This window comes from Tamandua tetradactyla, chromosome 6 (assembly GCF_023851605.1).
Source record: "Tamandua tetradactyla isolate mTamTet1 chromosome 6, mTamTet1.pri, whole genome shotgun sequence".
NCBI classification, from domain to species: Eukaryota; Metazoa; Chordata; class Mammalia; order Pilosa; family Myrmecophagidae; genus Tamandua; species Tamandua tetradactyla.
In genome coordinates, this window is record NC_135332.1 from 52,781,462 (window position 1) to 52,802,398 (window position 20,937).

A 20,937-nucleotide genomic window follows, 5' to 3' on the forward strand; every position below is an offset into this window, starting at 1 on the left:
TAACATGATTATAAGATGTGATGTGTGAAAATATTTATTGAAACTTTGTTTATGAAATTAAAAAATTGAAACACTTTAAGTGTTCAACCAGAGAAATGATTGAGAAATTATGGTATCACAAAGCAATTGGTTACTATAAAACTTAAAAAAAAAGACATATATGTACTGAGAAGGTATATATATCTATTGTTAAGTCAAGGAACAAGGTGCATGACTATAATGTATATTATTTAATTTATAGAACTGTGTATTTTTAATAATGGACGTGTCACCATAAATATAGAGAAAAGTTAGTTAAGAAGCATACACACCAAACTGTTGGTCTTTGGGGAGAGGGTTTGCAGTGGTAAAGGGAGCAAGTTGATTTCTACTTATTATATGTGTGTGTAGTCGTTGATTTTGATCTGAGAAAAAGAATAACATTTGAGCACTGTGTGGTAGATACTATTCTGAAAACTTTCCATTTTTTAACTCATTTCATCCTCACAATAAATCTGTGAAATAGTATGCTGTTATCTCCATTTTAGAAGGTAAGGAAATTGGCGTGCCAGAGCATTTAAGTAAGTTACCCAAAGACTCACACGTAGTTAGTAGCAGAGCCAGGATTTAAAATTTAGGTTATCAAGATGTTCTTAACCATGCTCTTAACCATTATATTTTTACTGGTTGTATCTTTTCTATCTTCTACACCAAAAAGTAAAAGAAGTTCAGTCTCGAGATAGATTTCGTATGTCTTAAGCTTATAGTACATAATACTATGAATAAATAAGAAATAAATATGATTAGGAAATTTCCGTTACTAATTACCCATATACTAAAGTAAAAGTTATGAAACCCTGATAATAATAGTAATCATAATTTAATAATGGTTACTATTTAACCCTTGTTAGCCTGTTTTTTTTTTTTTTTTGCCTGCGTGGTTTGCCCTGGTTAGCCTGTTCTTTAGAATCTGTTTTTTCTTGCAGTAAATTGTATCTTTTATGTTATGGACTAGGAATTAAATAAAAGGCAGACTCAGAAGGACTTAGAGCATGCCATGCTTCTGCGACAACATGAATCCATGCAAGAACTGGAGTTCCGCCACCTCAACACAATTCAGAAAATGCGCTGTGAGTTAATCAGATTGCAGCACCAAACTGAACTCACTAACCAGCTGGAATATAATAAGCGAAGAGAACGAGAACTAAGGCGGAAGCATGTCATGGAGGTTCGACAACAGCCTAAGAGCCTGAAGGTACCTTTATTCTAAGCTGATTGACAAAGGGGAAGAAAGATAAAAGGCATCCATGTAATCTGTAAAATTTCAGGGCATTTGTTTGTCATAAATTGACGAAACTTTTCTTTTTAATTGTAAGCAAATTTGTGTGGTTTTAATGTAAAGTGCCTGTGATGGCAAACTTTTGTCTATGTAGTTCTCAGCAGAGTCCCTAGAAGAACTGTGGGAAGCGACAGTAAGTGAAAATCAAGATTTTAATTTTAATTATGCCTAAATATCCAGTGCCTGATACTAGATGCTTATCTGTTGGCTTCTCTCTATTGTTCGAAGAAATAATTTTGAAATCCTACTTGCTCTAAGTGTGATTTGTATATAAGTTCTTAATCAGGACAGGAGCCAATGAAGAATGCCTTTTTACCCTTTCTCCCTTCATTGTCTGTACACCTTTGAATGGGGAATAGTGAAATTATTATGTTTTTCTCCCATCTTGCTTTGTGTTTGGTAGTGTAGATAGGACCTTGGCACAGGTAGTTGGGGCGTATTTTTTGAATTAGACTGTCCAACATATCAGATTGGAGCAAGTTGTTTTATGCCCTCCACCGAACGAATAAAGAAAAATGAATTTTTGTAAATATAATACCTCAGGACTTTAAATTTTATATTTGCTTTGGTATAGGAATTCATTCACATGGATCAACTTCAAAAGATATGAAAGTGCATGTATGTGAAAGATTTCCCTCTCTACACTTATTCCTCCATCCCCCTCCACCAAAGTCAACCAGAGTTAACAATTTTAAGAAATTTTCAACCAGAGTTAACAATTTTAAGAAATTTTCAAGTTGTATGATTAGTAATAAATATTTGAAAGAATAAAATCACATGAATTTTTCAAAGCTAATACAAAACCCATGTTCTGTATAGCTACCATCCATGTTAATACTCAGTTGGTCTGTATATGTCTGCATATTTCAGCTATTATTTACATTCAATAAAGGCCCAAGTCCCCTTGTATTTCTTACTTAAAACTTTTTTTAATTTAAACTATCTGATATTTAATCTAAAAATCTGTTCTTGATTCTTACCCTGAATAATTGTGCTAGGGTGAAGTGAGGTTCATTCACAAAGGTAATAAAGAAGCTGCAATACCCAACCATAACCCTGATTCGTACACAACTCTATTCAAACAAGCTGTCCTGAACAAAATATAGAAGCAAAGTTAAGATACATGACTGTTTCCAGGTGAACCTGAATAAAATTTCACTTTACTATGTTTTCAGAACAGCTAATTAACATCATTTACAGAGTAGTTTTGTTGACTACCAATATAACCTTCCTTAGTCATTGCTCAGAAAAATTAGAATTCATAATTCTTCAGATTTCTTTGAATTTGAATTCTTAGATTTTTTTCGAAACAGTGTGTCTGAAATTAATCATGGTTTTAGAGCCAGCAGCACTTAGAAGTAAACCAAACTGAAAGCTTGTTAGTTTTCTCTAGTCATACCATAAGTAAGTCACTTTTCATTTTCCCTGGGGTTTAGTAAAGTAGTTGTTTGATGTTTAACTGCTCCTTTTTTTTTTCCTGTTATTAAAGCCCCTTCAATTTGAAGGCTTCTAAATACTAGTCTTATTTTCACAGATACTCATAGAAAGTGAGTAGAAAAGTAATGTTTCCTAACTATAGTCAGGTGCCTCCTTTTGATGACAGATGAGCTCAAGGTTTTCTGTAGAGGAAATTGCTTTGTTAATTTAGTAGGAAAGAAAAACACCATTTTTCTCTTAAGTAGCATATCTACATACTTGCTTAATTTGAACAGTACAGACAAGATTTTAACCCTAAATCATCCATTTCTATTGAATAGTTGTCCCTTCCCACCCCTCCATGACTTTAAAAATGTTGGGGGGGAGGGGCAACTTCAGTTTGAGTGCTTCATGTAAGTTGAATTGAATATATGGGGGAAGGGTGCTGTTTCTTTGGAATGGGTTTCATAAAAGCTTACTGCCTACTCTTCTGTTTCTTTAGCTGCCCTCCAGATGATATTTTGTCAATGTTAAATGAGTAGAATTAACTCTAATTTACATTCTTCTTGCTTTCACTTATTGAGGGTATATGGTTTATTTTGGTATAAGCATTACTCTTACTCTTCCTTCTTAATTGAAGAAAAGGTTTTCCAGGAGTTGTTTTTTTTCTCATTCAGCCAGCAATATGATATGATTACAGTTTTCTTGGCATAACATTAAAAAAAAATGAATAGAGGCTGTTATACAAAGATGAAAGAGAATGTCTAAGTTCAGCTTGTTTCATTTCCAGCTAGAAATACTTGGAAGAATTTTTGTTAACCATGCATAGTATTTAAGACATAGCTAAACTGAGAGTTTTTTTTTTCCTAACTAGATATTTCTTGACCCTTCATAGAAGAAAGGCATATTACTATGACCCTAGTGCCACCTCAGTTGGTAAAAAGTATGGAAAGGTTATTTTTGATGTTGTAATGCAAAGGAGAAAAATGCCTTTTTCCTTACAAGTATGTAACTTTTGTCATATATGCATTTGTTATCCACTGAATCAACCAATCGGTATCTGAAAGTGTTCATATTAAAGTAAAACACTTCAACTATTGGTTCTCACTTAGTATAATAAATGAATTTATTCTCATTTATAAGCTCCTTCAATATACCTTAGAAAAATGTATCTCATCTGACTACAGTTTTCTAAAACCCTGAGCTCATAGAAAACCTAACTGATTAATAATCAAAGCTAAAGCCACAGCTGTTCTGTTCTGAACTCAGATTATTTTATCTCAGAAATGTTTATGTAGTTCATGTCAGTTATCATCAGTCTAAGAAGAGGCTTCTCCCCTCCTCTGTCCCATGACTCTGTTTGACCTAAGAAAAACTATTGACCTTGACCCAAGTTTTTACTTGTGGTGTTAAAGAGTAAACCATCACTAAGTATTTGTTCAACTTATTTATTCCCTTAAGGAAAGACAGTTGTAATAATAATATTAGTTACTAATGGTAACATGAAAGTCAGCCTTAAGTTTGATACTTGACACGAAAATGAGATTATATAGTTGGAGTCAATATTGTTATTAAAAGAAATTGGAGCTAAGTGTCTTGGATAAGGAATAGAAAGAATATACTTGTTTTCTGCCTCAGAGATATGATAAAATGTTGTCTGGTAAGTAAATAAAATGCTTTTGTATCTACTGCACTTAATTCTGAAAAGAAACTTGATTTTCTGTCCATGAGTATACACGTTAATCAAGGCTTATTTAAATTATCTACTCAAGTACTAAATACACTAGTGAAAATAAAAGTGAGTGTTGCTTGAACCTGTATGATAAATGAGTGTTCTTCATATTCTAATGTTTTAATTTGGAGTTTTTATTATAAAAATACGAATGGTTTGGCCCAATAGCCAAGTGTAAAAGTACTTGCAGTCTTACACTTTGACCTTTTTTGTTTTTCCTCTATCTTTCTCCTATTAGCCTTTATTGTCACGTAAGCATAGGAGATATCAAATGCCATATGTTAAAAATTATATAATCTTTTTCTTTTCTTACCAGTCTAAAGAACTCCAAATAAAAAAGCAGTTTCAGGACACCTGCAAGATCCAAACCCGACAGTACAAAGCATTAAGAAATCACCTACTGGAGACTACACCAAAGAGTGAACACAAAGCTGTTCTGAAACGGCTTAAGGAGGAGCAAACTCGGAAGTTAGCCATCTTGGCTGAGCAGTATGATCATAGCATTAATGAAATGCTCTCTACACAAGCAGTAAGTTTGCTTTATTTAAATGAAACAAATGTAGTGCCCCTTTCACCACCCAAATGAAATTCCAGCAATTAAAATATAAATTGGAAATGGTAGCCCTCTTGCAATTTGAGAAATAGTGATCCGTGGTTCATATTCTTCCTGATTTCTACATTGCTCATAAAAGGCATGATGTACTTAGAATCCTCCTTGGTACATGTAGACATGAGGTTCTAAATAGGTTTCCTGCCAGTGCCTCTCAGGTTTTAAGCACAGATTCCAATAGCTTATCAAGGTTCAAGTAAGAGCTTTGTTAAATAGTGGGCAAAAAGTAATCCTGTATTGGGAATCCTTATAATAATGTTTGACTGCAATATAAAATATTTTCTAAATAAAGGGCTTGCAAACTTTTCCTTAAAGGGCCAGATAGTAAATGTTTTAGGCTTTGTGGGCCAGGAGGCAAATGTGGGTAGTGTAAGATTTAAAATGTAACCATTTCAAAATGCAAAAACAATTCTTAGCTAGAAGACCATTAAAAACACACACACACTCACAAACAGGTGGTTGATCAGATTTGACCCATAGGCTATAGTTTGCTGGTTTCTGTCCTATAGTATTTCCACTAGGGAGGAAGAAATTCAGATTTTATATCACCCAATCAGATTCAAGAAAAAATACTGTTATTCAGGTATTCTCCATAGTTAAGATAGCTTTATCTTCATAATGTCATGATGGGTTACTGTGCCTTCCCTTTTCAGTAATGTTCACTCCAACATACAAGACAGAGCAATTGTGTAACCTACATAAGAGTAGTCTATTTTCTGTCATATCTCCTTTCCATAGGTCATGAATAGGTAGATCACAGTAGAATATATCTAATTTCTCTCTCTCAGCTGCGTTTGGATGAGGCACAGGAAGCAGAGTGCCAGGTTTTGAAAATGCAGCTGCAGCAGGAACTGGAGCTGTTGAATGCATATCAGAGCAAAATCAAGATGCAGGCTGAGGCACAACATGATCGAGAGCTTCGGGAGCTTGAACAGAGGGTCTCCCTCCGCAGGGCCCTCCTAGAACAAAAGGTATAAGTAATAGAATATAATTATTCCAGTATTTCCTTTTATTTATTTATTTTTTTAAAAAGCATTTTATTAATATATTTTCATGCTGATAGAGGTTACATTAGATTGCTTTCACAGTACCATATTTCTTTAATTCTATTTGTGGTAGGGTTTTTTTTTTCTTCTTCTTCTTCTTCTTCTTTCCTTTAAAATTATTGATTCAGTAATGAGCCTTAAAATTAATGGGTTCTAAAAATCAAGGGAATATAATTATGTAGTAATTTCCAGAAAGTATATGGGGTTATGTGAACTCAGTCAGTTGAATTGTGAGCGAGTAGCTCTGGCTACATGTTCCTCACTTCTTTTGTGTGCCTAGCTCTACCTAAGGAGGTTGGAGAAAGACTTGGATAGTGAAGAAAAACAACTGCAGTAATTGCCTGGGAGAGGCAGGGACAAAGGATCAGGAGTATATACTTTACTCACACATCCTGGGCCTGGAACTATACAGATTGGTGGAAGATTACTGGGGGACAGAAGGTAAAACCAGTTTCTACACAAGTGAAAAGTCAGACTGGAAAATGTTACTTCTAGATAAATCGTTATTTTTTCTGACTTATATACTTTCTGTCAGATATATTAGAGAATAGAACTAGAATCCTCAGATTGATTTTTCATCCTTCAGGGGTTACCAGTGGTATTAAGGTATATGTACGTATCTATGTATATTTTGGGGAGAAGGTAGTAGTGGGCAGAAGATTTTGAGACGTAAAGAGAAAGAATGGTTTTTTTTGTGGTTAGAAGTAATGGAGTGTAAATTGTATCCAGGATTCAGAGCTGTGTTTCAGAAATCCTGAGCCATAAGTTCTCAACAGTTGGTGTATTCTTAGATCCGCTGGGTATTGTTAGTTAATACCTACCCAGTGATCTTGATGATTAAAAGTCGTCTTTGCTTCTGAACTAGAGGCTCATAGATTTTCCTTTATTTCCTACAGTTCTTGTGATAAAAATAGAATGCACTACAAAGGCCTTGAATGGACATTTCTCCAAAGAAAACATACAGATGCCCAATAAGCACATGAAAAGATGCTCGGTGTCAGTAGCATCAGGAAAATGCAAATCAAAACCACAAATAAAATACCACCTCACACCCATGGAGTGGTTGTTACTTAAAAAAAAAAAAAAAACGCTGATGAAGTTGCTGAGGAATAAGAACTTTAGTACGTTGTAGGTGAGAATGTAAAAGGGTATAATGTCTGTGGAAAACAGTTTGGCAGTTCCTCAAAAAGTTAAACATATCTGAAAGATGCCATAACATAGAAGAACTTTGAAAACATGCTCAGTGAAATAAGCAAGATAAATGTGAACAAATACTCTATGATGTCACTTATAGGAACTGTTTAGAAATAACAAGTCTGCAGAGATATATCAGAGTTTGCCAGGGGATGAGAATATGTTCAGAGAGGTAGTGTATGTTTGGATATGGAATGTGTGTAATTAAAAAGTTAAATATAGAACTACTATATGACCTGGCAATTCCACTTCTAAGTATATACCTAAAAGAATTGAAAGCAGACACATAGATTTGTACACCACTCACTGTTCGTAGCAACATTACTCACAGTAGCCAAAAGGTGAAACAACCCAGCTGTCCATCAGTAGATAAATGGACCAATGAAATATGATATATTTTTACAATTGCTTGTTATTCAGCCATTAAAAAAAGGAATGAAATTCCTATATTTGCTGCAACAGTGATGACATCATTTTGACTGAAACAAGTCAGGCACAAAGGGACAGATTGTATGTTTTCACTTACAAAATAAACACGAAAAGTAGAGTACAGATTACCAGGGGCAAGGATAAGGAAGAATGGAAAGTTAATACATAATAGGTGCAGGGTTTCTGTTTGGGGTGATGAGAAAGTTCTGGTATTGGATGGTGTTGAGGGTACCACAACATTGTAAATGTGATTAATCCAACTGAATAATATGCTTGGGAGTGGTTGAAATGGGGAAATTTATGTTGTATATATGTTTCCACAATTAAAAAGAGAGGAAGGGGGTGCAAGGGTAGTTCAGTGGTAGAATTCTTGCCTCCCATGAGGGAGACCCGGGTTCGATTCCTGGTCCAGGCACTTCCCCCAAAAAACAAACAAGCAAAACGAACAATAAAACAAAATTCAACAAATAATGCTGTAGTAACGGGATTCTCACATGGAAAAATAATAAAAGAATAATAAAAAAAAAAGAGAGAGAAGAGAAGAAGAGTCTCTCCTCAAGCCACTGGGCTCACTCCTCAGACTTTTGCCCTTCTGGAAGCTGAGCCACTGTGTAGTGTGATACCCCATGGAATGTGCAGCAGTACCTCACGCATAGTCCCTCCAGTCAGCTGGGTGTCTCAAATGAGAGCTGCCCCCAGGCCAGCACCTACAGTTCAGCTGTCAACAGCAGCCCCACTATCTGCAGTTGGCTCACCTGCTGCTGTGCCCCAGCAGCCACATCTGATGTCCCAGATGGCAACCACTGGAGCTGGTGTGGCAGTGGGCTCTGCTATTGGTCACATGCTAGGGCATGTTATCACTGGGGGCATTGGTGGAGGGAGCAGTGCTGAGCCCTCAAGGCCTAACATCACTTACCAGGAGCCTCAGGGAGCCCGGCCAGCATACTAGCAGCAACAGCAGTTCAGCTCTTACCACTATGAGATAAAAGAATTTTTGGAATGTGCCCAGTACCAGGGTGATCTTAAGCTTTGTGGGGGTTCAGAAAGGAACTAAAGCATTGCAGATTGGCAAATGGATTAGTCGATCAAGAAGTTGAAAATGAAGAAATGGAAACTGTCCTCATGACCAAATTAATTTAGCATAAAGCTATAATTGATAGTGAAAGTATAAAGTGTTAAACCACCAGTTAAACCTTGCCTCTGTCATTAATAGATTCCTTACGCTTCAGATCACAATGGAAAAGGATGTTCTTACTGTATTTAAAGTCCACAGAGATGGTGTAGAGTTTGGGGCTGGACAGATGTATATGTGGCCCTAAACCAGCTGCTGTGATGTTATTAATCTGTAAACAATTAGAATAAGGTGATTTTCTTCTAAAAAGTTGGGTGGGGTGGGGGAACTAAAAAGGCAATGATAGTTCAATCCATATATAATCCTGGACTAGACCTAATGGGAAAGAGGTTCAAAAGGACATTTCAAAAACTTGGAGTATAGACTTTAAGCTTTATATTAAGATTATCTTGAATTTGAAAACTGTACTTAAGATAGCTACATAAGTGAATATCCGTGTTAAAGTATTAACTGTTCAAGGAGTGTGATGTATACAACCTACTCTCAAGTGTTCAGAAAACAAACAGACTGGTGGATGGACAACAAAATGATACAGTAGTTGTGGCAAAATGTCTATTAGTAGTGTCTGAATAGGAGGTATGTTGGAATTCTCTATGGGTTTGTATTTTTTTTGCAACTGTCCTGTAAGTTTTGAAAATATTTCAAAATACAAGGTTAAAATTTTTTTAATGCCCTATTAAATTAAAAGATAAATCTTTAAAAAAAAATAACACCTACCTTAGATGTTACTGTTTTTCTGGCACGACTGTCTTAATTACTGGATCCTTTTAGAGGTACTTTTCCTAAAAAATATTTCAATTATGTTTCTCATTCAAAATGGAAAAGGTAAAAAACACAAAATTTTAGAAATCTAATTTGTCCCATGTACAAATGTTGTAAATATTCCCAGTTTTCTTTCATATTTAAAATTTAATCTAAAGTTCTGTCTCTTATGCTGCAAAGTTATCACTCTAAGGAAAACTCTCCAAGTATTTTCAGAATGGTGTCTTGAGAAAAATATTGATACTATTAAATATGTTGTATCCTTAACTCCACCTAGTAGTTTAGAATTCATAGGCCTAATTAGTATGTAGATACAGTCTCATTCAATATATGGACCAAAGCCTATATATTATACAAGCCTAATAAAATGCTCAGTACCCATAGGTGATGGTACGGTGGTACTCTTACACATTGCTAATGCTTTTGGGGACCAGTTTGGAAGTATATATTGAACCTTGACTTTGAAATTTTATTCTAAAGGAAAGAAATCCAAAACAGAAAAAAATGATATGCATAAATATGTTAATTATAGCATATCTTAATATAGTTTTTAAAAAATCTAAATATCTAAAATAAGTTTTAATTGTGGCCAAACTACTTAGTGAAATCTTATTCAGCTGCTTAAATGATCATTACAAAAATGGTATTAATACAGAAAACAGCTTATGGTTTGTAAACAAAATTTACAAATTACACTTTAAATGATCTGAAGCAGTGCTGGTAGTGGCTGTAGTAATGGGGGTAGATTGGTTCCTTTCTGATTTTTCTTTTAATATAGTAGTTTACATTACTTTTTTTTTCTTTTTTTGCATGGGCAGGCACCGCAAATTGAACCCAAGTCTCCAGCATGGCAGGCGAGAACTCTGCCTGCTGATCCACTGTGACCCCCTACATTACTTTGATAAATGGAAAAATGCATTAGATTATTTAGTATTAAAAATAATGGGAGGAAAACTTTTGTTCAGTGAAGGTGGTGACATAAGATGCTCCAGAGTGCCATTATCCAACAGGATCTTTGAACAACTAGCAAAAACTGGTAGGACGGGCCACGGTGGCTCAGCAGGCAAGAATGCTTGCCTGCCATGCCAGAGAACCCGGGTTCGATTCCCGGTGCCTGCCCATGTGAAAAAAAATTTTTTTTAAATGTGAGATGGCAAAAAGAAAAGAAAAAAAGAAAAAACTGGTAGGGCCATCTTCTTCAAAACTCCAGAATACTTGACTAACTAGGCAAGTACTGAATCAAAAACACACCGCTTAGTGGTACAATGGTGGCTCAGTGGCAGAATTTTCACTTGCTATGCCGGAGACCTGGGTTTGATCCCTGGAACCTGCCCATGCCAAAAAAAAAAAAAAAAAAAAATTGTGCCTAAAAACACACACCTTAAAAATGTTAGAAACCTGTGACTAGCTTGCTAGCCTACCCCACCCACTCCCCTGCATGGTGTGGAGCCACCTGGTGCTGCCATTGTAGGTCCCTGGCCCAATTCTTGAGGAGCTGGGTAAAACCTATGTTCATACTTGGGGTACTTTTTTTTCAGTGACATCTATCATGGGTAAGCTTGAAAGACTGAACCAAAAAACTCATTTCTGACTCATTCTCTCTCAGCTTGTCCTGCAGACGGAAGCAGCTCACAGGTAGCTAAAGTAGTATAACAAACAGTTAAGTCATAGTGGCAACCTGAAACAAAGGATTGCAGGCTTTAAGGTATACAGTTGAATGCCCAGAAATGGAAGAAAGGTCTGTTTCAAAGGGAGTAGAGGTAAATGGGGGAATTCCTAAGGCCACTAGCAAGCTCAAGCCCAAGACAAGAAACAAGCTCAGAAAAGACAGAGAGGACCCTGCACTTCGTTTTGCCTTGGCTGAATTTCTTGATAGGAGGGCTGAACTCTGAAGGATAGCACCAGCCAACACAGACCCAATTTTCAAAAAGTTGTAGAAGTTTTTTTTTAGCATTGGTTTGTTTTTGTTAGCTCCTGATATTTAAAGAGAAACATACTAAGACACACAGTAGTCAAAGTGTTGAATACAAGGACAAGGAAAAAGCTCTGAAAGCTGGAAAAGAAAAGAAATGTATATTGTACATGGGTGCCCCCAATAAGTTCCAATTTCTCATCACAAACCATGGAGGCAAGAAGGAAGTGGAACAAATTATGTAAAGTTCTAAAAGAAAACAGTTGCCAGTCAAGATTTTGTGTCTGGCAAAACTGGTTTTAGAAATGAGGGACAGATTAAGAAATTCTTAGATAAGCAAGAGTTGGGAATTTATCACCAGTAGACTTGCTCTATAAGCAATGCTAAAGGGAGTTATTCAGACTAAAAGGACAGAATGGTAGACATTGGATTTGAATCAGCATAAAGAAATAAAAGACCTCCAGTAAAGATAACCAATAGTTAATTATAAATGGCAGTACTGTTGTAGTGTGTTTCTTGGTATGTAACACCACTTTTTGCTTCTTACAGGTTCTAAAATGCAAATGCATAAAAAGTAGTGATCAACTTCGCTTTTAAAATGACAACTTGAAAACTGCTTTACCTAAACCTATGTATAAATCTACATGCTTGAAGATAGAATTGTGGCTTCTATATAAGTAAAAAATAGATAATTGGTTAATATTTAGAATAGAATCTATCATTGTAATATTGAGAGAGAAATATTAATTACATGTCACTTATGGTAGTTAGAGTCACTTGTCAACTTGGCCAGGTGAAGGTACCTAGTTCGGTTGCTGTGGACATGAGCCAATGGTATGTGAACCTCATCTGTTGCTCATTCCACTTGCAGTCAGCTAAGAGGCTTGCCTGCTGTAATGAATGATGTTTGCTTTAATTGGCTGGTGCTTAAATGAGAGAGCTCAACATAGCACAGCCCAAGCAGCTCAGCATACCTCATCTCAGCACTCCCAGCTCCGCCCAGGCCTTTGGAGATGCAGAAAGAAAGCACCCCAGGGAAAGTTGTTGGAAAGTAAAGGCCTGGAGAGAAGGCCAGCAGAGATCACCCTGTGCCTTCCCATGTAAGAAAGAACAAATCCCCTTTTGTTAAAAGCCAATCCATCTCTGGTGTGTTGCATTCTGGCAGCTAGCAAACTAGAACATCACTGTTTCTTTGAAGTTTATTAAACAGGTAAATTACTGGAAAAAAATAATGATCAAAATATGGTTTTGAGTATACAGTGTATAGAGATATTTGTAACAAGTACAACAAAAAGCTGGGGGTGGAGGCACAGGGGTATAGGAGCAGTGTTTGTGTATGCTATTGATTAAGTCAAAAGTGATTGTTACAGATTTTGGACTGTTAATAGAATTGAATGCGGGGACTCAAACAGATATGCACACCATTGTTCACATGGGGTCAGAAACCACTACTGCCATGTACCCTCTACAAAAACTTTGAGCAGTTGTAATAGCTATCATTTCTGTATTTTTAACTTACTTGATCGTATAGATAAGAAACAACCCTCTGAAAAATAAATAGAGGCGGAACCAGAGTTTTTAGTCTCTAGCTAAGTAATTATTCTGTTTGAAGATTCCTTTAGTCCTCCAAATGAACAAAGAATTGTCCCTTTGGGTTGAGACACTAACAAAATGCGACTTGTGTACATGAGGTCTTGTTTCAACTTGTCTCATCCTCCATGGACATTAAATTTTCAGCTAGGTGATGGCATGAGTATAAATGCTAAACTCTATGTGACTTTTTCAAAACTTTTTATTTTGAAATACTTTCATACTTACAGTTCAGTTGCAAGAATAATGTAAAACTCATAAAGAGAACTCCCAACATGCTGTTTCCCACATACCTGGGTGAATCAACTTTTTAGGTTTTTGCCACATTTGCTGTATCTCTCCCTCTCTCTCTCTCTCTTTCTCTTTCTCCCTCTCCCTCCCTCCCTCCCTCCATCTATCCCTCTATCCATCCATCCTTTTTTCTAGACGTTTGAGAGTAGGTTGTATACATTATGCTCCTTGAATACATAATACTTTCCTGAGACTGATATTCACTTAATGGAACCACCTTAAGTACAGCTATCGACTTCAAGAAATATCACATTGACATCAAGCTCACAGTCTATATTCCAGTTTTTTCATATTCCTATTAATGTCTCTTTGGTGCTTTTCTCTTCCATTATTAGAAAACATTCCAGGACCATCAGTTACATTGGATTGTCATTTTCTGTTTAGTCTTTCTCATTTTTCAAATTGTGGAAGCACACATGTAACAAACTTTTCCATCTCAACCACTCCCAAGAATACCATTCAATGGAATTAATTCACAATGTGGTGCTACCCTCATTACCTTCCATTACTGGAACTTTACCTCACTGCAAACAGAAACTCTATAACCATTATGTATTAGCTGCCCATTCCCCCTCATCCCTGCCCCCTGGTAACCTGTATTCTACTTTCTGTCTATGAGTTTTCATATTCTTGCTGCTTTTTATAAGTGGAATCAAGTATCTGTCTCTTTGTGTCTGACTTACTTCATTCAACATATCTTGAGTTCATCCATGCTATTTTATAGCATTTATCAGAATTTCATTCCTTTTTAAGGTTGGAAGATAGTCCATTGAATGTATATATCACATTTAATTTATCCATTCATCTGAATACCTTTTGGCTATTCTAAAAATTCCTACCATGGTGTGCAAATATCTGTCCCAAGTTCCTGTTTTTAGTTCTTTATAGGTATATTCCTGAAATTGGGATTACTGGATCGTATGGTAACTTTGTGAGGAATCTGGCAAACTATCTTCCACAGCAGTGGCACTATTTCACTTTCCTACCAACAATACATTAAAAGATTCCTGTTTTCTCCACGTCCTTGCTGATGCTTGCTATTTTTGTTTTTTTGTTTTGTTTTCAGTAATAACATAACATTCTAGTTTGTGTTGAAGTGATATCTCATAGTGGTTTTGATTTACATTTCCCTAATGGGGAAAGTAACTCTTCATGTGATTATCGGCCATGTATTTAACTTTGGAGAAATGTCCATTTAAGTCCTTGGCCCATTTTTTAATTATGATTTTTGTCATTTTGTTACTGAGTTGTAAGAGTTTTCTGTGTATTCTAGATTTAAACCCTTATCAGACTTATGGTTTCCAAATACTTCCCCCATTCACTTCCCTCTTTACTTTCTTGATAAGGTCCTTTGATACACTAGTTTTTAACTTTGATGAAGTCCAATGTACCTCTGTACCTATTTTCCTTTTGTTACTCACGTGTAAATTTTATACATGCATGAAAAGTAGGTTAAATGAGCTTTATTTATTTTAGTATCTCAATTTTCTCTCAATATTTCATTTAGTATCAACATAATGATTGATTGTTTTAAAATAGCTTTTAGCTGTTGGGACATCTTACAAGGCCCTTCTTTGTAGAACCAAAAAGAATTGATTTACAAAAATCATATTTGGTTTCAAAGAAGACAGGTTAGTTGAGCATCTCAAAAAGAAACAAGGATGGAAATTGTTATGTTTTATATATGTTACAACAATAAAATTTTTAAAAGAAAAAATAAAAGAATTTGAGAGAAATGAGGATGAATGTAACCTATTACAAATCTTAGTTTTGATTTTTATTTAATTGAATAATAAGCTCAATTTGTCTGCATGACAGAATTAATCAGGAAACAAAATTGATGTAATGCTTTATTGGATGTGATCTTGTCAAGTATTAATGTATTATGAGTTCCTCAGGTAGTAGGCAGGACATTCAGATCTGTTACATGTTCAGAGCATTCTCATCGTTTAGTAGATCTCTTGAAAATAATTCTTGGGCAATGCAATGGTGGCTCAGTGGCAGAATCCTTGCCTGCCATGCCAGAGACCTGGGTTCAATTCCCAGAGCCTGCCCATGTCAAAAAAAAAGAGAAGAAAATAATTCTTTGTAGAGTCACTAAAATTTCATTCAGAATTTTTAAAATTTTTATATGTAAAATATTTAAATGTACAGTTATTTGAGTCTGATATAAATTGACATTTTAAAAATTGAGTAATACAGAGAAACATAAATAGAAATTAAAATTAGTCTTTAATTCCACCATTCAAAAATCATCACAGTTAACAATTTGGTTTCTTTCTTTCAAAAAAAAAAGCATTCATATCTTATCTGTCCTCCTTTAACCTTTATATAAAATGCCCTTTCTGAATATATTTTATAAAATTTCAGTACTCAGAACAATTTTCAGACTCTTCTGAGTCTGACCTGTTTGTAGTTGTCATTACACTTATTTTTATCATTTGTCCACACCTTTACACATATATGTTCCTTCTGCTGAAAATGTTTTCCCCCTTGCTGTCTTCCTCTTAGACTTCTGTTCCTCCTTCTGAATCTGGCTTCTCTTTCAACTCCTCTGAGAAGACTTCTGTGTCCTACTCCCCCACCCATATCCCCAATAGAGGAAATTGCTCCATCCCTTTGTATTTCTGCTGTACTTTATAAATCTATTATTGTATCTTATCACATTGTATTATTATGGGGGGTTTTTATTTGCATGCTTCTCTCATGCTAAAATGTGTGTGGGTACTTCTAAAAACTGATAAAATATGAACCAAACATTTGTTTTTAAACTAGATTTTTGCACAAAGCAATGACTTTGTGCAATGATTTTTGCACAAAGAATTTGGCTTAATTCTTTAAATATCATGAAACCTCATAATTTAATTTTCATTTACAAATTAGCCTCATTTCTTTATTATTTCTTAAACTTTTTATTGTGGAAATTTTTCAACATACGCAAAAGTAAGAAGAATCAATACAATGAAATCCTCAAGTACAAATTACCCAGCTTCAACAGCTATCAGTATATTGCCTGCCTTTTGTTATTTTGGTTTTGGTAGAGTGGGGGCAATGTCTGGAGTATTTAAAGCAAATCCCAGTATGACATATATTACTTAATCTCATTCCATGTCTAAATTTCCCATTATTTCAAAAATGTCTTCTTTACAATTGGTTTATTTACACTGGGGCCCAAATAACATCTAAATATTACATTTGGTTAATAATCTTTTAAGTCTTATAATCTGTAGCATTCCCCTCAAATCCCCCCTCCCCTGTTTTTGTTTGTTTTTTATTGTGCGTAAAATTGGATCATGTGCCCTATAGAATTTCCCACATTCTGGAACTAGATCTAGAAGCACTGTTGTATTTAGGCTCAATTTTTTTTTCTTTTGATTTTTAAACATTTTTTGCAAGGATACTTCATAGAGTGTACTGTTTACTTCATCACATCAAGAGATATATAATGTTTAATTGTCCCACTTTTAAGTGATAGTAATTTTTTTTTTTGGTGATAGTAATATTGATCAGTGGGTTCAGGTATTGTCAGTCTGATTATCCAAAAAAGTTCTCCATCAATTTTTTACCAAATGGATTTAGCAACCATTAATGATCATTGCCTTGATTTATTATTTCAATAGATGTTACTACCTTTCTTTTTAAAAGCTTTATTTATACATTCTAAATATATAAATTATGTATATAATTTATAAAAATCTCTTTGATTTTTTAATGTGCATCAGTAAAATAACCAGTGATTTTTTGTTATTCACTTCAAAGCTGAGTAGTTATGACTTCCTCCATTTATAGATACTAAAAAAAAATAAATTGGCTTTTTTTTTTCTTTCCTTCCCCACCCCTCCACTAGATTGAAGAAGAGATGTTGGCTTTACAGAATGAACGCACAGAACGGATAAGAAGCCTCCTGGAGCGTCAAGCCAGAGAAATTGAAGCTTTTGACTCTGAAAGCATGAGACTAGGTTTTAGTAATATGGTTCTTTCCAATCTCTCCCCTGAGGCCTTCAGCCACAGCTACCCAGGAGCTTCTGGTTGGTCTCACAACCCTACTGGAGGTCCAGGACCTCACTGGGGTCATCCCATGGGTGGCCCACCACAAGCTTGGGGCCATCCAATGCAAGGTGGACCCCAGCCATGGGGTCATCCCTCGGGGCCAATGCAAGGGGTACCTCGAGGTAGCAGTATAGGAGTCCGTAATAGCCCCCAGGCTCTGAGGCGGACAGCTTCTGGGGGACGGACGGAGCAGGGCATGAGCAGAAGCACGAGTGTCACTTCACAAATATCCAATGGTTCACACATGTCTTATACATAACTTAATATTTGAGAGTGGCAATTCCGTTGGAGCTGTCTGCCAAAAGAAACTGCCTACCGACATCGTCACAGCAGCCTCCTCACTTGGGTACTGCAGTGTGGAAGCTAAGTGCATATGGTATATTTTATTCATTTTTGTAAAGCATTCTGTTTGATGTTTACTAATTGGGATGTCGTAGTAATTGGCTGCCGGGACTTTTGTTTGTTTCTTTTAACTTTTGGGGAAATTTTGAAAAGGGGAGTTGATATATATGTGTGTGTGTATGTGTATATATATATATATATTTTATATATATATAATGCATATAGTAAAGAGAAATTGGCTAGTTAGAGGTTATTTTCTGAACACTGCAAAAATAAAATGCAGCATAGTGGCTTGAGTCATCACTCCTGGGCATCTGTATCCTAAGCAGTTTGTGAAAAGATCTAAAGCCTTCCTTCATATCCCAAATGCTTATAAGCCACCCAGAGCAAGCAGTACGTGCTAATGCAAGTTGTTATTGAAACACACCTGCATCCTCTCACCAACGTATTTTCTTTATTAAATTGATCTGATTTCTCAGCCTCGTTTGAGTTAAAATGGAAGGGGAAATCCATGAACACTAAAAGGTTGCATTGAGTTTTTCAGAGGGTAGAGAACACCTAGTTCTAATTCTGAACACGGCTAAGGTTTGTAAATGATTTTTTCCATTCAGTCATGCCTTCCTTGTGCCAGGGAGAGATGAGAATGCGTAAAGAGATTACAGGTTAAATGGAGATTGTATTAACAAACCTGTGAGCCTTCAAAGGGAAAGACCAGAAGAATGAAAGAGGCCCATGAAAGTTCAAATTGTTGATACATTCAGCAACAGAGTGAGGAGATGAAGCCTATTATATCCTGAGGTTTTGTTGCTTATACTGTGATATCTCATCCTAGCTAAGCGCTATAACTCCCAAGACCCCAAATAGTACTTTCACTTCTTACAAAACAGAGATATGTAGCCAATGCAAATCAAATGCCAGAGGTATTTGAATGATGCCATATTTGCAAACTGCCGTCTATTGGAATTCTCATTACACTACATAGACATAATTTGATTGCCCCCTTTTGGCTTATGGGATTTCCTGTTTACAAGTAGAATAGCCAATTATTTAAATGTTTAGTTGCCATAGTGAACCAGGAATCACTGAGCCAATGATTTTACCAGCTGCTGACTAATCCTCATTACCACTGTAGATTTTGCTGCGTGTGTAGGTCTCTTTTTTTTTTTTTTTTTTTTTTATTATTTTACTGCTGTTTTTGTTGCTGCAGTACTTTATAAACTTCTAGTTCGTGGAGACTTTGTAACCCTTTGGCATTGTGTTAACATCACCCAACAGGAGACACCACTTCCGTAAGTCTCTAGCCTCAGTGCTAAATTACTACTGAAAAGGAACTAGGATGTTTGACAAATTTAAAAAGTAAAAAAATTTTTTTAAAAAGTGAGTTATAGTGGTCAGGGAATTGCTTGACAAAAGCTAAGTTTTTCCCCCAGAGGGGGCTTGTTTTGTTTTGTATTGTTCTGTTTTACAATGAAGGATAAACCCAATGCTGAAAGGCAGATATTACTTGGTATTCCATTGCCAGTGTGGAAATTGAGTTGAACATGAGAGAGGAACAATGAGTAAGACTTGAAGAAAAAGATGTCCTTTTTCCTAACGATAGATCAGAGTTCCTTACAAGTTATTGTCATGCCCCCTCCCCAGTTGTCTTGAAGAAACCCATGCTGCTAATTCTTGATCCTGCTTTTCACTTAGTCAGAAAGCCCCAAGCCTTTTAGTCCCTCTAAATGAAACTCTTCACCTAGACCAAATAGTAATGTATCTCTGTTGAAATCTTGGTTTTCTCAAGTAAATTAAAATCCTCTCCAGACATATCAATCCTGCTTCCATGAATCCTCTCATTTAGGAATTCCTGGAATTCATTTGAAGATAAATAGAAGAAAAATTGAATATTTTAATGTAAATCTTTTTAAAATCAAGATCACAGAAAATTAAAACACAATTTAGGCAGTTTCAAGTAGCACTCTGGTAATACCGTCTTCTAGGCCGTTCTCCATTGTCCCACTTCTTAATAAACATAATATGAACAGGTCATATCTAATGAGAGGGGCTTTTTAGTTCTTCTGGTATCTTTTTTGCATCCAAATATACAATGCTTCAGACAAATTAAGAAATCTACTTATTTGAAGAAAAATTACTAGAGAGAGCATTAAGATTTAATAAAACATCTAAATACAATGGAATTTTATACCATTTATATTAGATCTAGCCCCCCGTACCATCACAGTGGTTAAATAGGGAAGCAAATCAGCTTTGCACACAGACTTACTGAAATCCAAATACTATCAGTTTTAAAGTCCAGTTGTTCTGCTAAATTAAGTTTCTGATTTAATCAAATTGAGTTACTGAGTTCATTCAGATCATATGTACTTGTAAAACATAATTGAATACTGACTTGAAATATCTATCCAGTAGGGCTTTGTAACTTTTACATGTAGGTCACGACTATACTGGATTATACCCTTATGTTCATTTTAATTAAAGTATGCATAGTTTGTAAAAAAAAGAAGATTCAAATTAATTGGTCTGTGTGTATTTATACATGAGTTAGAGCTAACTTCTGAATAATTTCATACATGACAAGAATTGTCAGAGTTAAAGCTTGTAGCAGGGAAATTCAAAAGGCTTTGAGATATCCTAAAGAAAGAAGCAAGCATTTTCTGAATCAGTATGCAAATGTCAACATTTGATCAAATTAACACTACCTCCTCCCTAGTATTGGTATTCACTTGTTATTTATGTGTATAAGAAAATGAAAAGTATGGGAAATTTGTCCAGCATATTGGAAGGTTGTAAATGCTGCATCTGGTGTCCAGAGCTTGGCAGCAAAAGGTATCCTGTTTTCACTCTCCGCCCCCATTTTTAGTTAACATTTCAAAAAAGGCAAAACCTCATACCTGAAATATATTATTCCTAATTGGGTTCCCTTTTCCACCTATATCTTCCCCCCTTTAAAGTCAGTTTTAACCCCAAATTACAGTGGCTGAAAGTACTTTCATTATTTAGTGTTAGCTGAAAATGTGTTTATATAATTTTTATTCAGAGCTCCCATTCTTTTTTCTTATTTCTGTGCCTAGAGACGAATTAGTCCTGCATTTGAAGTCACATTCACAAGT

General features: G+C 35.5%; 1 protein-coding gene and 1 pseudogene across 5 annotated transcripts in view; both read left to right on the forward strand.

Moving 5' to 3' along the window:
- The window catches only part of TAOK1 (TAO kinase 1), a 152,026-nt gene extending 131,696 nt beyond the window's left edge, over window positions 1-20,330 (forward strand). For 4 of the 5 annotated variants that reach the window (XM_077165376.1, XM_077165377.1, XM_077165379.1 and 1 more), the window contains 4 exons: window positions 995-1,234; window positions 4,783-4,995; window positions 5,865-6,047; window positions 17,280-20,330. In XM_077165376.1, coding sequence (XP_077021491.1) covers window positions 995-1,234; window positions 4,783-4,995; window positions 5,865-6,047; window positions 17,280-17,741 — 1,098 coding nt within the window. In that variant the 3' untranslated portion in view covers window positions 17,742-20,330. Of the gene's footprint in view, window positions 1-994; window positions 1,235-4,782; window positions 4,996-5,864; window positions 6,048-6,402; window positions 6,564-17,279 lie in introns of all 5 variants that reach the window. The other variant, XR_013177759.1, reaches the window with a different exon arrangement.
- On the forward strand, window positions 8,269-16,273 carry LOC143685646 (coiled-coil-helix-coiled-coil-helix domain-containing protein 2 pseudogene; annotated as a pseudogene).
- Window positions 20,331-20,937: the final 607 nt, after the last annotated feature.